This window comes from Oncorhynchus nerka, linkage group LG3 (assembly GCF_034236695.1).
Source record: "Oncorhynchus nerka isolate Pitt River linkage group LG3, Oner_Uvic_2.0, whole genome shotgun sequence".
Classification (NCBI taxonomy): Eukaryota; Metazoa; Chordata; class Actinopteri; order Salmoniformes; family Salmonidae; genus Oncorhynchus; species Oncorhynchus nerka.
In genome coordinates this window covers 76,803,832-76,823,321 of record NC_088398.1, presented here as the reverse complement: position 1 = coordinate 76,823,321, position 19,490 = coordinate 76,803,832, and the positions used below count along the sequence as shown (strand labels likewise).

Genomic DNA, 19,490 nt, shown 5'->3' with positions numbered 1-19,490 from the left:
AAGCTAACTCTCTCTCCTCTGCTCTCATCCTTCTAGACCTATCGGCTGCCTTCGATACTGTGAACCATCAGATCCTCCTCTCCACCCTCTCCGAGTTGGGCATCTCCGGCGCGGCCCACGCTTGGATTGCGTCCTACCTGACAGGTGGCTCCTACCAGGTGGCGTGGCGAGAATCCGTCTCCTCACCACGTGCTCTCACCACTGGTGTCCCCCAGGGCTCTGTTCTAGGCCCTCTCCTATTCTCGCTATACACCAAGTCACTTGGCTCTGTCATAACCTCACATGGTCTCTCCTATCATTGCTATGCAGACGACACACAATTAATCTTCTCCTTTCCCCTTCTGATGACCAGGTGGCGAACCGCATCTCTGCATGTCTGGCAGACATATCAGTGTGGATGACGGATCACCACCTCAAGCTGAACCTCGGCAAGACGGAGCTGCTCTTCCTCCCGGGGAAGGACTGCCCGTTCCATGATCTCGCCATCACGGTTGACAACTCCACTGTGTCCTCCTCCCAGAGCGCTACGAACCTTGGCGTGATCCTGGACAACACCCTGTCGTTCTCAACTAACATCAAGGCGGTGGCCCGTTCCTGTAGGTTCATGCTCTACAACATCCGCAGAGTACGACCCTGCCTCACACAGGAAGCGGCGCAGGTCCTAATCCAGGCACTTGTCATCTCCCGTCTGGATTACTGCAACTCGCTGTTGGCTGGGCTCCCTGCCTGTGCCATTAAACCCCTACAACTCATCCAGAACGCCGCAGCCCGTCTGGTGTTCAACCTTCCCAAGTTCTCTCACGTCACCCCGCTCCTCCGCTCTCTCCACTGGCTTCCAGTTGAAGCTCGCATCCACTACAAGACCATGGTGCTTGCCTACGGAGCTGTGAGGGGAACGGCACCTCAGTACCTCCAGGCTCTGATCAGGCCCTACACCCAAACAAGGGCACTGCGTTCATCCACCTCTGGCCTGCTCGCCTCCCTACCACTGAGGAAGTACAGTTCCCGCGCAGCCCAGTCAAAACTGTTCGCTGCTCTGGCCCCCAATGGTGGAACAAACTCCCCACGACGCCAGGACAGCGGAGTCAATCACCACCTTCCGGAGACACCTGAAACCCCACCTCTTTAAGGAATACCTAGGATAGGATAAAGTAATCCTTCTCACCCCCTTAAAAGATTTAGATGCACTATTGTAAAGTGGCTGCTCCACTGGATGTCATAAGGTGAATGCACCAATTTGTAAGTCGCTCTGGATAAGAGCGTCTGCTAAATGACTTAAATGTAAATGTAAATGGAACGCAGTTTGGGTCTCTGCTTTGGAACGCAGTTTGGGTCTCTGCTTTGGAACGCCGTTTGGGTCTCTGCTTTGGAACGCCGTTTGGGTCTCTGCTTTGGAACGCCGTTTGGGTCTCTGCTTTGGAACGCCGTTTGGGTCTCTGCTTTGGAACGCCGTTTGGGTCTCTGCTTTGGAACGCCGTTTGGGTCTCTGCTTTGGAACGCCGTTTGGGTCTCTGCTTTGGAACGCCGTTTGGGTCTCTGCTTTGGAACGCCGTTTGGGTCTCTGCTATGGAACGCCGTTTGGGTCTCTGCTATGGAACGCCGTTTGGGTCTCTGCTATGGAACGCCGTTTGGGTCTCTGCTATGGAACGCCGTTTGGGTCTCTGCTATGGAACCCCGTTTGGGTCTCTGCTATGGAACCCCGTTTGGGTCTCTGCTATGGAACGCCGTTTGGGTCTCTGCTATGGAACGCCGTTTGGGTCTCTGCTATGGAACGCCGTTTGGGTCTTTGCTATGGAACGCCGTTTGGGTCTTTGCTATGGAACGCCGTTTGGGTCTTTGCTATGGAACGCCGTTTGGGTCTTTGCTATGGAACGCCGTTTGGGTCTTTGCTATGGAACGCCGTTTGGGTCTTTGCTTTTGAACGCCGTTTGGGTCTCTGCTTTGGAACGCCGTTTGGGTCTTTGCTATGGAACGCCGTTTGGATCTCTGCTATGGAACGCCGTTTGGATCTCTGCTATGGAACGCCGTTTGGATCTCTGCTATGGAACGCCGTTTGGATCTCTGCTATGGAACGCCGTTTGGATCTCTGCTATGGAACGCCGTTTGGATCTCTGCTATGGAACGCCGTTTGGATCTCTGCTATGGAACGCCGTTTGGGTCTTTGCTATGGAACGCCGTTTGGATCTCTGCTATGGAACGCCGTTTGGATCTCTGCTATGGAACGCCGTTTGGGTCTCTGCTATGGAAAGTCGTTGTGGTTTTGCGTGTCAAAAAAGATACATGTCAAATAACACTAAGAAGTGAGTGGAATTTTCCGTCGTCGTGGTTGCCACTCAATCAGGACCTGAATATGACTGCACGTCACACAATTTAACGCGTTTGTACAGTTTTTACATTTACATTACATTTAAGTCATTTAGCAGACGCTCTTATCCAGAGCGACTTACAAATTGGTGCATTCACCTTATGACATCCAGTGGAAGTTTTTACATAGTTATTACACTATCACTCGTATTTCATATGTACAACAACTCATCAATACATATGCTATGATGCAGGTTAAGTTGTCTCGCGCACCTACAGTGCTGGTCATTAAAAAAAAGCTAGCTAGCTCATGGACGCAAACAATGTTCTTCCCCTAAAATATAGCATAACAACATAATCTGTTTCAGTAGCTATAGTTAGCTAGCTAACTATATAGCTAGGTGTCATCATCTAAAATAACCCTAATTTATAAGACAGTTCTTATTTGATTAATGGTGGTCGGACCCATCTATGTGAAGTTAGCCACAATAAGGATTAGTCACAATAGTAGACTTTGCGGTTAGCCTTCAAAATAAAAGTATGACATAATTATACTATTTGTATTCATTTGCGTCCCCTTTCAATGACATAATTTTATTTTGAAGGCAAACCAGAAATTCCACTATTGTGCCTAATTCTTATTGTGGCTAGCTTCACAACACATAACCCAGTCCGGTTGAGCCTCACTAGCCAGATGACCTTAGCTTTGGGCAACAGGGTTAAGTAGTTGGCTAGCTATTTACTTTCATGAACTGAAGTTCAATTTCAATAGGCGAACAACAAGTAGCAACCTAGCTAATACTTACTCACAAGGATTCCTAAATCATTGCTAAGAATAATGAAAATGACTGCAGTTTCTACTGGTCATTGTTTTCAGGCTGGTTGTATTGGTGCTAGCTAGGTACCAAGCTAAAGCTAGCTACCCCAGAAGTTGCGATCGAACAAATTATGCTTTATTACCAACGGGGTATTGTAAACACATCATTCGTGGCCGGTGTTTGCAGACTTTTTTGTACAGCTTTGACAGTGCTACTTTCTTTTTTTTACACACAAACACCCAAACAGCGTTCCATAGTATGTATTTCGTGAAGCTAATAGCAGTGACGCTATTACCGTTCAACTCAGGTAGGGCAACATCTGAATAATAGCGCACTTGGTAGTGTGTACGGGTGCTCGACCAGTCGGCGAAAGACAACATCACCCACGACAGAGAACGGTTCATTGTCAAGGGCAATGAATTCCATTATCTTGGCTTTAATGGATTTCACCTTTGAGTTGTCTCTCTGAAAGGTTCTTACTCTTTTAAATGACTGCTCGACTAGTTGACTGCTCGATCCACACAGCAGACATTGTGGGCTAGGTTAGGAATGACTTGGAATGAAATAATAAAGTCATCAAATGTAATATACACAACTGAAATATTTGATTAAAGTAATTGTGAAAAGCCCTGTACATAGCCTCACTGTTGTTATTTTACTGTGTAACTTTATTTTATTATTATATTTTTTCAATTTTAAACTTGAGTTTACTTAGTAAATATTTTCTTAACTCTTATTTTTCTTAAAACTGCATTGTTGGTTAAGGGCTTCACAGTAAGGTCCACACCTGTTGTATTCGGCGCATGTGACAAACAACATTTTATTTGAATAAATGATGGTTAATAAGTGATAAGCACTAATGGACAGTCACTACAATCATGGGACTTCTATTAATCGATTTATTCTGTTTTACCACAGCATTTAACCCACATTAATGCATAGTGCATTTAATGTTATGAAAAACAAATGTAAAATCAGTGATTATTTTTTAATAATTGAAATAATAATAATAATTTTAATAATTGAAACATTCAGGTTACATCAACTAAGCCAAAAGGATGGTGGAAGCGGGGACAATGTCCGTCCCATAAAAATAATTATTTATGAATCAGCAACAACGTCACGACGCGAAGAAGTGAGAAAGACACAGGCGTTGGGTGGAATTTTCCGTCGTCGTGGTTGCCAGCCAGGAAGCACCTGCATGTCTGATTAAAACCTCTGTCATCAAGAAGGAGTAAAGGAGTGGCTGGCACAAGCAAGCTGGCAACTTCCAAGATGGAACATGAGATTTTATACTCAAATAACTCATGTGGTATTTTCTATTTCAACTTTATTCTCAAGGACCAGTCATGAGAAGGCAATGCTGTCAAATAAAAGTATTTTATCAGGGATTGATCAGCTATGAAATTAGAATATAGAATTAGAATATCAAATAACATAACTCGCATAATTTCTAATCCTCTTTTCTATATAGAAAATAAATATACACTGCTCAAAAAAATAAAGGGAACACTAAAATAACACATCCTAGATCTGAATTAATTAAATATCCTTATTAAATACTTTTTACAGTTTAAGTCGGACGTTTACATACACCTAAGCCAAATACATTTAAACTCTGTTTAGCAGAATTCCTGACATTTAATCCCAGTAAAAAATCCCTGTTTTAGGTCAGTTAGGATCACCACTTTATTTTAAGAATGTGAAATGTCAGAATAATAGTAGAGAGAATGATTTATTTCAGCTTTTATTTCTTTCATCACATTACCAGTGGGTCAGAAGTTTACATACACTCAATGAGTGTTTGGTAGCATTGCCTTTAAATTGTTCAATTGGGTGAATTTTGGCCCATTCCTCCTGAAAGAGCTGGTGTAACCGAGTCAGGTTTTTAGGCCTCCTTGCTCGCACACGCTTTTTCAGTACTGCCCACAAATTTTCTATAGGATTGAGGTCAGGGATTTGTGATGGCCACTCTAATACCTTGACTTTGTTGTCCTTAAGCCATTTTGCCACAACTTTGGAAGTATGTTTGGGCTCATTGTTCATCTGGAAGACCCATTTGCGACCAAGCCTTAACTTCCTGAGTGATGTCTTGAGATGTTGCTTATGTTGCAATATATCCACATACTTTCCCCCCCTCATTATGCCATCTATTTTGTGAAGTGCACCAGTCCCTCCTGCAGAAAAGCACCCCCACAACATGATGATGCCACCCCCGTGCTTCACAGTTGGGATGGTGTTCTTGGGCTTGCAAGCCTCCCCCTTTCCCCTCCAAACATAACGATGGTCATTATGGCCATACAGCTCTATTTTTGTTTCATCAGACCAGAGGACATTTCTCCAAAAACTACGGTCTTTGTCCCCATGTGCAGTTGCAAACTGTAGTCTGGCTTTTTTATGGCGGTTTTGGAGCAGTAGCTTCTTCCTTGCTGAGTGGCCTTTCAGTTTATGTCGATATAGGATTTGTTTTACTGTGGATATAGATACTTTTGTACCTGTTTCCTCCAGCATCTTCACAAGGTCCTTTGCTGTTGTTCTGGGAATGAGTTGCACGTTTCGCACCAAAGTACGTTAATCTCTAGGGGACAGAACGCGTCTCCTTCCTGAGCGGTATGACGGCTGCGTGGTGCCATGGTGTTTATACTTGCGTACTATTGTTTGTACAGATGAACGTGGTACCTTCATGCATTTGGAAATGGCTCCCAAGGATGAACCAGACTTGTGGAGGTCTACTATTTTCTTTTCTGAGGTCTTGGCTGATTTCTTTTGATTTTCCCATGATGTCAAGCAAAGAGGCACTACGTTCGAAGGTAGGCCTTGAAATACATCCACAGGTACACCTCCAATTGACTCAAATTAGCCTATCAGAAGCTTCTAAAGCCATCACATAATTTTCTGGAATTTTCCAAGCTGTTTAAAGGCACAGTCAACATAATGTTTGTAAACTTCTGACCCACTGGAATTGTGATACCGTGAATTAGAAGTGAAATAATCTGTCTGTAAGCAATTGTTGGAAAAATGACTTGTGTCATGCACAAAGTAGATGTCCTACCCGACTTACCAAAACTATAGTTTGTTAACAAGAAATTTGTGGAGTGGTTGATAAACAAGTTTTAATGACTCCAACCTAAGTGTAAGTAAACTTCCAACTTCAACTGTATATATATATATATATACTATGACTGTTTGAGGTTGTGGACAGGTGTATTTTATACTGATAACGAGTTCAAACAGGTGCCATTAATACAGGTAACGAGTGGAGGACAGAGGAGCCTCTTAAAGAATAAGTTACAGGTCTGTGAGAGCCAGAAATCATGCTTGTTTGTAGGTGACCAAATGCTTATTTTCCACCATAATTTGCAAATAAATTCATTAAAAATCCTACAATGTGATTTTCTGGATTTTTTTTCTCATTTCGTCTGTCATAGTTTAAGTGTCCCTATGATGAAAATTATAGGCCTCTCTCATCTTTTTAAGTGGGAGAACTTGCACAATTGGTGGCTGACTAAATACTTTTTTGCCCCACTGTATATATATATATATATATATATATATATATATATATATATATATATATATATATGTTTTCTTTTTATGACCCATTAGGAGGATTACCTTTATACACATTGAAAGTATTTCCATTCATCCTCCTGATGCTTGGACTGCTTACGAAATCACACTACTTTCAGTGTGTGTGTGTGTGTGTGCGCGCACGTGTGTGTGTTCTCACTTGCTAGTCCTGTAGGTGTACTTGTAGGTGACCTCGCGAGAGACCTGTCTAGCCAGACCAAACAACTCTTCTCTCCTGGTCAGCAGGGAGACCTCCTTCATACACAACTGAGCTGCTGCCTCATTCACTGTCAGCTAGACACAGAGAAGGGGGAGGAGGAGAGGAGGGGAAGAAGAGGAGTTGGAGGGTCATTGTTATAACGAGTTCTCAAAGTTGAATGACAACAATCAAGTTCCCAAATATCTGAAAATGTTACTTTTTTGCACACTGATGCCACACACAAACAAACAGACACAAACAGACACATGCACAAACACCCTCTTTCCCCATCTACCTCGTGAAGTGTGAAGTGCTTGCCATCCTTCCTCTTGGAGTCAAAGCGTCCGTAGATTGCGCTGTACTTGCGTATCTCTTCTTCCCTCCTCGGGTCCTCCTCCTCCATGTCCAGGATGTGGCAGATCACCTTGGACAGCTTCTTGTTGCCCCGCAGCCCCTCCTTCACCTCGGACGGGTCGCTCCGGGGCAGCGCCTGGGCCAGCCGCTCCACACACTCTGCCAGCGACCTCAACGCTGCGGCATCTAGTACCTCCTCGCTGCGGGGGGACGGCGGCGAGGGAGAACCCAGACCCAGGGTCATCTCAGCAGGGGACAGGCTTCGCTCGCTCTCCGCTCCCCCGCCGCGAGAGGACAAGGAGCCCCAGAAACGAGGTTCGCTGCCAATCTGCACTGGAGACCCAGAGGCCGAACATCCTCGTCCCTCGCCCCCCACCCCTGACGCCCCCACACATTCCGCCGCCAGTAGAGTGGGCACCGTGACGTGGGCGCTAGTCTTAGAATTACCGTTAGCTTCCAGCTTGTAGACAGGGATGCTGCAGACAGGGAGAGAGGCCAGGGGCTGGTTGAAAAGGGCCGGGTTGGTGACCCAGTCTCGCAGGGCCTTCTGGAGCCTCCTAACATGGAGGGGCTTGCTGGCCATGCCCACCAGGGCCATGATCTCCAGGAACTCCTCCTCGGCCGCCTCACACAGCTGCTGCACGTCGTCGCCACCCTGCTGGATGAAGGCCCCGTAGTAAGACAGCAGGTTGGCCCTCTGGAGGATCCTGTAGAGCTGGAGCTCCCCAAGGGTCCTGGGTAACACCGCCGCCATCCCTGACAGAACACACTGACAACTTAGTTTCAATGCTGCCAACATACCTGACAGAACACACACACACACTATTGCCATATACTTTAACAGTCATAAAAATGATGACATAACATGCTATGTCAAGTCTGAGAAGTGATAGTCTTAACACTGTGAAAACCACTATGAAATTCTAAAACCAGCAACATGCACATAATACAAATAAATTGTTCATAGTCAAACTCCAGAAATACAAAGTACATTTCAGCCGTGAAAGACCTGAACAATAAATAAATCATAAATAATCTATGAATATAAAAAACACAGCAAAAATATACCAGATATATACACTTCTAATGTCCTGTAGATTAGAGGGATAGAGAACATGAAGCAGTGGAGCATGCAGACACAGAGAGGCAGCTCTGAATCCATCCCAGCATGCAACACTCCTGGAGACCAGGGAGAGTTACACATCATACATACTCTTCAGCACACGTAGTTGCTCGCTCTCTCTTTAGATCCGTTAGGCATTGTAGATCAAGATAATGTTATCCTGTTCACTATTGGAAGGTTTATCAAATCAAATCAAATTTATTTATATAGCCCTTCGTACATCAGCTGATATCTCAAAGTGCTATACAGAAACCCAGCCTAAAACCCCAAACAGCAAGCAATGCAGGTGTAGAAGCACCTGTACAGAAACCCAGCCTAAAACCCCAAACAGCAAGCAATGCAGGTGTAGAAGCACCTGTACAGAAACCCAGCCTAAAACCCCAAACAGCAAGCAATGCAGGTGTAGAAGCACCTGCTCTTTAAAACATTTTCCTCTCTCTCGCTCTCTATCTCTCACAGGGTTGTGGTAGTAACCTGTTGCACTGATGTTAAGGCCGAGGTATGTATAGTTTTTTTGTGTGCTCTAGGGCAATGGTATCTAGTTGTAATTTGTATTTGTGGTCCTGGCAACTTTTTTGGAACACCATTATTTTTGTCTTACTGAAATATACTGTCAGGGTCCAGGTCTGACAGAATCTGTGCAGAAGATCTAATTGCTACTGTAGGCCCACCTTGGTTGGGGACAGAAGCACCAGATCATCAGCAAAGAGTAGACATTTGACTTCAGATTCTAGTAGTCTCTCTCTCAGCATGGAGTCAACCATTGTGTGTGTATGTATTGTATGTGTGAATTCCTCCCCCACTCCCTGTCCCCAGTACAGTTTATAGCTAGCTACCCAACAGAGCCAGTGAGAAGAGTGACAGGGAGTAGGGAGTGAAATGGAGCAACAAGGCAGGTTGCTGTCTATCACAGTGGCCCATTTACATTACATTGCACTGCATCTGCGCACAAAAAGTGGGTTGTGCACTGAGAATTTCACACACACACACACACAAACACTTCAGCCAATCCCAATGTGCAATTATAAATCAACTCAATCCCAGTTTTCATACCCCTTGACTTATTCCACATTTTGCAGCCTGTTACAGCCTGAATTCAAAATTGATAATCACAAAGTGAAAATGTGTTTTTAGAAGGTTTTCTAAATGTATTGGAAATGAAATGGAAAAATATCAAATTTACATAAGTATTCACACCCCTGAGTCAATACATGTTAAAATCACCGTTAGCAGTGATCACAGCTGTGAGTCCTTCTGGGTAAGTCTCTAAGAGCTTTGCATACCTGGATTGTACAATATTTGCACTTTTAAACTTTTTTTGAATTCTTCAAGCTCTTTCAAGTTGGTTGTTGATCATTGCTAGACAGCCATTTTCAAGTCTAGCCATAGATTTCCAAGCTGATTTAAGTCAGAATTGTAACTAGGCCACTCAGGAACATTCAATGTTGTCTTGGAAAGCAACTCCAGTGTATTTTTGGCCTTGTGTTTAAGATTATTGTCCAATGGTGAATTTGTCTCCCAGTGTCTGTTGGAAATCAGACAGAACCAGGTTTTCCTCTAGGATTTTGCCTGTGCATAGCACTATTCTGTTTAGATGTATACCCAAAACCCTCTAGTCCTTGCCAATGACAAGCATACCCATAACATAATGCAGCTACCACCATGCTTGAAAATATGGTGAGTGGTACTCAATGATGTGTTGTGTTGGATTGGCCACAAACATAACACTTTGTATTCAGGACAAAAAGTTAATTTTAAAGTTAATTGCCACATTTTTAGCAGTTTTAGTGTAGTGCCTTATTGCAAACAGGATGCATGTTTTGGAATAATTGTATTATGTACAGGCTTCCTTCTTTTCACTCTATCAATTAGGTTAATATTGTGGAGTAACTACAATGTTGTCGATCCATCCTCAGTTTTCTCCTATCACAGCCATTACACACCATTGGCTTCATTGTGAAATCCCTGAGTGGTTTCCTTCCTCTCTGTCAACTGAGATAGGAAAGATGCCTGTATCTTACTGACAAATCAATACAAATAAATCTAGCTAGCTTTCAGCTGACTGTTGTTAGCGAGAGAGGCTAGCTGCTGGACTTTGGACAAGCAACCTAACATTAGCTAACATTAGCTAGCTAGCTGGCTACCTACAGTTGAAGTCGGAAGTTTACATACACTTAGGTTGGAGTCATTAAAACTCATTTTCAACCACTCCACAAATTTCTTGTTAACAAACTATAGTTTTGGCAAGTCAGTTAAGACATCTACTTTGTGCATGACACAAGTAATTTTTCCAACAATTGTTTACAGACAGATTATTTCACTTATAATTCACTGTATCACAATTCCAGTGGGTCAGAAGTTTACATGCACTAAGTTGACTGTGCCTTTAAACAGCTTGGAAAAGTCGAGAAAATGATGTCATGGGCTAATTGACAATTTACCTGTGGATGTGTTTTAAGGTCTACCTACAAACTCAGTGCCTCTTTGCTTGACATCATGGGGGAAAAAATAAATCATACCTCAGAAGAAAACAAATTGTAGACCTCCACAAGTATGGTTCATTCTTGGGAACAATTTATAAATGCCTGAAGGTACCACGTTCATCTGTACAAACAATAGTACAAAAGTATAAACACCATGTGACCACGCAGCCGTCATACCACTCAGGAAGGAGACGCGTTCTCTCTCCTAGAGATTAACATACTTTAGTGCGAAAAGTGCAAATCAATCCCAGAACAACAGCAAAGAGTCTTGTGAAGATGCTGGAGGAAACAGGTACAAAAGTATTTATATCCACAGTAAAACGAGTCCTATATCGACATAACCTGAAAGGCCGCTCAGAAAGGAAGAAGACACTGCTCCAAAACCGCCATAAAAAAAGCCAGACTACGGTTTCCAACTGCACATGGGGACAAAGTTCGTACTTTTTGGAGAAATGTCCTCTGGTCTGATGAAACAAAAATAGAACTGTTTGGCCATAATGACCATTGTTATGTATGGAGGAAAAAGGGGGAGGCTTGCAAGCCGAAGAACACCATCCCGACCGTGATGCACGGGGGTGGCAGCATCATGTTGCGGGGGTGCTTTGCCTTAGGAGGGACTGGTGCCCTTCACAAAATTGATGGAACATGAAGGAAAATTATGTGGATAATATTGAAGCAACATCACAAAACATCAGTCAGGAAGTTAAAGCTTGGTCGCAAACGGGTCCTCCAAATTGACAATGACCCCAAATCTTCTTCCAAAGTTGTGGCAAAATGGCGTAAGGACAACAAAGTCAAGGTATTGGAGTGGCCATCACAAAGCCCTGACCTCAATCCTATAGAAAATTTGTGGGCAGAACTGAAAAAACGTGTGCGAGCAAAGAGGCCTACAAACCTGACTCAGTTCCACCAGCTCTGTCAGGAGGAATGGGCCACAATTCACCTTACTTATCGTGGGAAGCTTGTGGAAGGCTACCTGAAACGTTTGACCCAAGTTAAACGATTTAAAGGCAATGCTACCAAATACTAATTGAGTGTATGTTTTTTATGTTTTAAAAAAAATGTTTGCTACTTTATACACAGTACCAATGAAGAGTTTGGACACACCTACTCATACAGTGTAGAATAATAGTAAAGACATCGGAACTATGAAATAACACATATGGAATCATGTAGTAACCAAAAAAGCATTAATTGAAATGCACCTAATGAAGCTGGTTGAGAGAATGCCAAGAGTGTGCAAAGCTGTCATCAGGGCAAAGGGTGGTTACTTTGAAGAATCTCAAATATATTTGGATTTGTTCGACACTTTTTTGATTACGACATGACAATATGTGTTATTTCATAGTTTGTTGTCTTCACTATTATTCTAAAATGTAGAAAATCGTAAAAATAAAGAAAACCATGGAATTTTGACCTTTATTTAACTAGGCAAGTCAGTTAAGAACAAATTCTTATTTTCAATGACGGCCTAGGAACAGTGGGTTAACTGCCTGTTCAGGGGCAGAATGACAGAATGACCTTGTCAGCTCGGGGATATGAACTTGCAACCTTCCGGTTACTAGTCCAATGCTCTAACCGCTAGGCTACCCTGCCACCCCAGGTGTGTTCAAACTTTTCACTGCTACTGTATAAATAATATATATATTACATTTACATAATTATTCAGACCCTTTACTCAGTACTTTGTTGAAGCACCTTTGGCAGCGAATACAGCCTCAAGTCTTCTTGGTTATGACGCTACAAGCTGGGCACACCTGTATTTGGGGAGTTTCTTCCATTATTCTCTGCAGATCCCCTCAAGCTCTGTCAGGTTGGATGAGGAGCATTGCTGCACAGCTATTTTCAGATCTATCCAGAGATGTCCGATCGGGTTCAAGTCCGGGCTCTGGCTGGGCCACTCAAGGACATTCAGAGACTTGTCCCAAAGACACTCCTGCGTTGTCATGGCTGTGTGCTTAGGGTTGCTGTCCTGTTGGAAGGTTAACCTTCGCCCCAGTGTGAGGTCCTGAGCACTCTGGAGCAGGTTTTCATCAAAGATCTCCCTGTACTTTGCTCCGTTCATCTTTGCCTCAATCGTGACTTGTCTCCCAGTCCCTGAAAAACACCCCCACAGCATGATGCTGCCACCACCACGCTTCACCGTAGGGATGGTGCCAGGTTACCTCCAGATGTGACGCTTGGCATTCAGGCCAAATAGTTCAATCTTGGTTTCATCAGACCAGAGAATCTTGTTTCTCATGGTCAGTCTTCAGGTGCCTTTTGGCAAACTCCAAGCGGGCTGTCATGTGCCTTTTACCGAGGAGTGGCTTCCGCCTGGTCACTCTACCATAAAGGCCTGATCGGTGGAGTGCTGCATAGATGGTTGGCCTTCTGGAAGGTTCTCCCATCTCAACAGAGGAACTCTAGAGCTTTGTCAGAGTGACCATCGGGTTCTTGGTCACCTCCCTGACCAAGGCTTGATTGCTCAGTTTGGCCAGGCAGCGAGCTCCAGGAAGAGTCTTGGTGGTTCGAAACTTCATCCATTTAAGAATGATGGCGGATACTGTGTTCTTGTACCTTCAATGCTGCAGACATTTTTTGGTACCCTTCCCCAAATCTGTTCCTTGACACATCCTGTCTCAGAGCTCTACGGACAACTTCTTTGTGCTTTGACATGCACTGTCAACTGTGGGACCTTATATAGACAGGTGTGTGCCTTTCCAAATCATGTCCAATCAATTGAATTTACCACAGATGGACTCCAATGAAGTTGTAGAAACATCTCAAGGATGATCAATGGAAACAGGATGCACGTGAGCAAAGGGTCTGAATACTTATGTAAATAAGGTATTTCTGTTTTTTATTTTTAATACATTTGCAAAAAATTCTGTCAATATGGGGTATTGTGTGTAGATTGATGTAAAATGGACTAAATGAAAAAAATGCACAATAAGGCTGCGACATAACAAAATGTGGGAAAAGTAACCAACAGTACCTGCAGAAAGTTCTCACACTCCTTAAAATTGATCACATTGATATTTTGTGTCACTGATCTACATACCCCATAATTTCAAAGTGGAATTTTGTTTGTAGAATATTTTTTAATTAATAAAGCATTAAAAGCTGAAATGTATTGAGTCAGTAAGTATTCAACCCTTTGTTATGGCCTCAATAAGTTCAGGAGTAGAAATATACAAGTCGCATAATAAGTTGCATGGACTCATTCCATGTTCAATAAAAGTTGTTAGCATGATTTTTGAATGAGTACCCAATCTCAGACATATAATTATCTGTAAGGTCCCTCAATCGAGTAGTGAATTTCAAGCACAAATTCAACAACAAAGACCAGGGAGGTTTTTCAATGCCTCGCAAAGGGCACTGATTGGTAGATGGGTAAAAAAAAAATAAAGCAGATGCTGAATATCCCTAGTTATTAATTACACTATGGATGGTGTATCAATACACCCAGTCACTACAAAGATACATACGTCTTTCCTAACTCAGTTGCCGGAGAGGAAGGAAACTGCTCAGAGATTTCACCATTGGCCTCATAGTGATTTTAAAACAGTTGCAGAGTTTAATAGTTGAGATATGAGAAAACTGAAAATGTAGTTACTCCACAACACTAACCTAAATGACAGAGTGAAAAGAAGGACGTCTGTACAGTTCAACGAGGCACTTAAAGCTGCAATATGTCACTTTTTGGGCGACCTGACCAAATTCATATAGAAAGCAAGTCTAAGAAGTGGTAGATATGTTCTATTTCTATGCTTTCCGTTTTTAAAATTTCATTTTTGCATCTTTTACTTTCAGTTTTCTACTCCAAACAACTGAGAAAAAAAAAATGTGGGGGTATGAAAACTATATATTTCACGGTTTAAATGGTACAATGATTCTTTACACTACGCTTGTTCGTCACAAAATTAAGCGAACTATTATAATTTCAGGAAGCAAGAAATGGTGGAGTGATTTCCGCATGGTGCATCTTTAAGTAATACTGCAAAAAATGTGGCAAAGAAATGTACTTTTTCTATTAGATATTTCTGTATTTCATATTTCTGTTTTCACTTGGTCATTATTGGGTACTGTGTTTAGATGGGTGAGATGAAAAAAGTGTTTTATCCATTTAGAATGCATGCTGTAACACAACAAAATGTGGAATAAGGGGTATGAATACTTTCTGAAGGCACTGTAGCTAGCTATTTACAGTATCCTAGGTTAGTTCACATAGGCTTCTTATGACTGTCAGTCTGATGCAAGCAACTGTGTTGTTGCCGAGCAACCGACCCAGTGTTAGAACTCTGCGCTTCGGCTAAAATAGACGTTAGCATAGTCAGAAATGCTAAAAAAAAATGTAGCATATCGTTGGTTCTTAATTGACAGAAATTAGCACGTGAGAGCGACATATTATACATTTAATCAAAACTGTTGCCCCATAAACGTTTTCAGTCCGACAAGGTGGCAAGTTTAATGATCACTTTATAGATGCTGTAGTCTCGTTCTTATCCAATGCCTAGATATTGAGCTCGGTCGGGCCAAGACCTTGTCTTTTTTTCCTAATGCCGGACGGCTCATGACAAGAGGCAGGGAGTGTGTTGGGTACCTCCAATCAAGTTGATTTTTGAAGTTTCATCGACATTGGTGTCATATTGGATTAGATATCATGTTAGGGAAATCTGAATATCATGGTAGGGATATTTGAATGATATCATGGTAGGGAGATTTGAATGTAGCATTGAGATTCAAACATCCATACTATACAGTCGTGACGAACTGCTCTGTGGCTGAGTCCCACTACTCTGCCCACTGCTCTGTGGCTGAGTCCCACTGCTCTTCCCACTGCTCTGTGGCTGAGTCCCACTGCTCTGTGGCTAAGTCCCACTGCTCTGCCCACTGCTCTGTGGCTGAGTCCCACTGCTCTGTGGCTGAGTCCCACTGCTCTGCCCACTGCTCTGTGGCTGAGTCCCACTGCTCTGCCCACTGCTCTGTGGCTGAGTCCCACTGCTCTGCCCACTGCTCTGTGGCTGAGTCCCACTGCTCTGTGGCTGAGTCCCACTGCTCTGTGGCTGAGGCCCAGTACTCCTAAATGTAGTCAGTTGACATCTCAATTAAAGATAAATTACAATTGGACAGGGCAAGAAGGCTAGAGGATGAGTGCAGCTAGCATGGTGGTAATGTCAGTATCTCTCTGTTATCTTCTTTCTCTCAGTCACTTACTAGTCCACATATCCTCTCCCACACTCCTCCCCCCACCTCTCTCTCTCCCCTCCTTCTCGCCCCTGCCTCTCTCTCCTTCTCGCCCCTGCCTCTCCCTCCTTCCCCTTCTCTCCCTGTCTATGAGTCACCCTGATCCAGACAGACAGGTGCTGCATGGGCTTCCTTTTTCCCCCGTCCAAAGTCAGACACCGTGGAAAAAGCTTTACACCTTGCTTAACTACACACAGCCTAACCCAGCACACTAGAGCGACACACACACCTAGTCTACCTACACACACCCTTACCCAGGACACTACAGAGACAGCTGTGCACATACCCTGTGCTGGAGCGGGCAGGTAGCCTAGTGGGCCAGTAACCGCACGGTTGCCGGATCGAATCCCTGAGCTGCCAAGGTAAAAATCTGTCGTTCTGCCCCTGAACAAGGCAGTTAACCTTGTACTGTACAACTTCCCAGGCTGTCATTGTAAATAAGAATGAGTTTTTAACTGACTTTCCTAGTTAAACAAAGGTTTTAAAAAAATAACGTAAAACTTCAATTCAACTCAACTCAAATAGCCGCCTGTCACTTTTCATAGCCAGGCACCAGCATACATTTCAGCAAATAAACACCTGGTCTAAATTAATTGTTTACAAGATTACCATGAATTGTTTATGAGGTTTAACATTTGATTTGAACAAATTATGGCAATCATCCTCTATTATTGGCAGTAAGAAACTGCTAGCCATTGGCTGGTAACAGCTGAGAACCGCTAGGTAACCGGCAAGCACAAAAACAATCAACCATTTCGAGAGAACAGAGCCCTAGAAATCATCTGATCACCTTCTAGTGGCGTAAGTACGAACTGACGAAAATGCACGGTCAAAAGAGGAGAATAATTAATTATTCTGTCAAGGGAAATTATTTTTTATAGAGGCATACGAAGACAAAAGAAACATGACATTGTGTGAACACATTATTGCAGGAAATTAAGAAATTGATTAAAATTCTGGAATTAAACAATTAACTATGCAAATTAGCAAAAGCTTTATGCATTAAGGAAATCGACGCCTGTCTCTAATTAGCGGCTGTTGTGTCCAGTGATTAAAGCAAATAAACGCCTATGAATTTAAGTTTTATAGTAAACGTCCTCTAACTTTCTCAAAATGGGGGGGTAGTTTAGCTATTCGATATTGGAATTTTAGGACCCCTGTTGGTATCTGAAAAAATATGAAACAATTATTTGATAAAAAATATTGCATGCGGGTCAGGCATTATTTTTTTTAATTTATTTTACCTTTATTTAACTAGGCAAGTCAGTTAAGAACAAATTCTTATTTTCAATGACGGCCTAGGAACAGTGGGTTACCTGCCTGTTCAGGGGCAGAACGACAGATTTGTACCTTGTCAGCTCGGGGATTTGAACTTGCAACCTTCCGGTTCCTAGTCCAATGTTCTAACCACTCTAAACACTAGGCTACCCTGCTGCCCCTATAGCCCATAGAAATTAAGAACAGACAAAGACATTCAAAAACCTCATCGTAAGGAATAACAGTTTTGTCCTGTATCTATGAGATAGATATATATATATATATATATATATATTTATTTATTTTTTACTTTCAATGATCGTGTCTTAGTGTTAAACAAGGATTCATGCATTTCATCTCTGGACTTTTTTTAATCCAGTAAAGTAGTAATTATAATCACTAAAGATGACAACAAAAAACTTAAGTCAAAATAATTGTATTTTCAAGTATAGTTTACTAACCACCTGAATCAAAAAAAAATTACAGTACATAGTGGGGTCATATTAGTTTGTAACCCAAATGGTTCAGTCACTCCAGATGTTTTCCTGGTAAAACTGATTTCCTGGATATCTCCTAGTCTGTCAAACAGTGCTGTAGCTCTGCCACTTTCCACTGCAGATGCTGAAGGCCGACAAGGCGGATGTGGTGGATTGAGATGCAGCCCATGCAACAACAACAAAAAACGGATCTCTCTCGTTTAAACTGGCGGATTTTGATGGGGATTTTTTTAAATGTTAATTAGGTTGACGCACAGGTGCATCAGTAGACTTCAGCTGTGTGTGTTTTTGTTGTTGTTGGAATTTTCGGTTTTAGTAATGACAACAAAATCACTTTAATTAACTGTACTCAGATATATTAAGTGCAACAGGTTTCTTCATATTCCTTAAATGTTTTGAGTAGTGACAACACATTGGGGTAGTGTAGACGCCCACCGGTTGTGTCCCTGCGCCCGGGAATAATGGGTTTGAGTTTCCCCCCTCATAGACTAGCCTAAAAACTCCGTCCCGCTTCCACTGTCATTGTTGCCCAAAATGCACAGCAGTTCACAACTCTACTCTCCGCATACAAAAGTCATACAAAACGTATCAATTAGTTTATGTGCCAACAGAATGAATGACGCTTACAGGACGTGCACTTCATCAACAATAGGTACGCTTATCAACAATTAGTCTTATCACTCCCAGTCCCTTCTTTGTGATATTGGTCATGCCATTTCATGTCTACAACATTATTTAGCCTGTTAAAGTCCAACCAAGATCGTCTACTGATGCGTCTCAAGTTTGCGCCCTGCTAGAAAAGGAAAGAAAACATCTATAGCCTACCTGCAGAACTCTTCACGTCGCTCATCCAACCTCTCGTTCCGTTCTTCACTTCTCTGTTCTCTCACGGCGAGAAAACAAATTATGAGTACGTGAAATATAGGTTTAGAATAAAGGACCTGCTAACTATACGTTCCACCCAACTCCCCTACTGTTGGGCTGCTCCTCCCTCGCTACATCTCTCACTCCCACGCGACTGCGTGACGCAGATCCACACGTGTGTGTCTGGGGGGCGTGGGAGCCGCTGTGTGGAACACCAAGCATCCTATCACACCAGGCAGCGACCGCGGTCAGAGGGATGGCAGAGGTTGGACTTCATTTTTGAAAAGCCAATTGTAGCATACTGAAAATAGGTCTACGCCCAAATGTCAATTAACACTGTCAACCAAATAAGCAGCGGTTCCCCAAGCATTATGTCGCCTATTTTACTGTCTTTGGGACAACATCTCCACTATGTTTTTGTTGCGATTCAAGTGTGTTCCATTGCCACCTTCTTTTCACTTATTTTTTTTCAGTCCCACGGTAAGAGAACAGTAAAAACAACAGCATTATGCTAACAACTCCTGTGCTTGGTTACATAAAGTGCTATGAAGATGCTGTAAAAAAAAATAGACAGGGGACATTTACATTACACTGAACTCTGAACCATTCTGATAATAGACGGTGTCCAATGATAAAGCGAGAGATATCTGAGAAAGATGGAAGGAGAGAGGAGAAAGAGCGAAAGAGAAAGAGAGAGAGAAGACAGGGAAAGAGAGAGAAAAAGATCAAGAGAGGAGTAATTTAGGTCAACGAGGGGGAGAGGTGGAGGAAGAGAGACAGAGAGATAGGAGG

At 42.8% G+C, this 19,490-nt stretch overlaps 1 protein-coding gene across 1 annotated transcript in view; it reads right to left on the bottom strand.

Annotated features, from left to right (window-relative positions):
• The window catches only part of LOC115119655 (NGFI-A-binding protein 1-like), a 39,587-nt gene extending 20,713 nt beyond the window's left edge, over positions 1–18,874 (bottom strand). Inside the window, exons 1-3 of the mRNA XM_065015979.1 lie at positions 18,660–18,874; positions 7,187–8,001; positions 6,853–6,986 (exon numbers count right to left, since the gene is read on the bottom strand). Of these exons, the coding sequence (XP_064872051.1) occupies positions 6,853–6,986; positions 7,187–8,001; positions 18,660–18,684 (974 nt within the window). The 5' untranslated portion in view covers positions 18,685–18,874. The remainder of the gene's footprint in view (positions 1–6,852; positions 6,987–7,186; positions 8,002–18,659) is intronic.
• Positions 18,875–19,490: the final 616 nt, after the last annotated feature.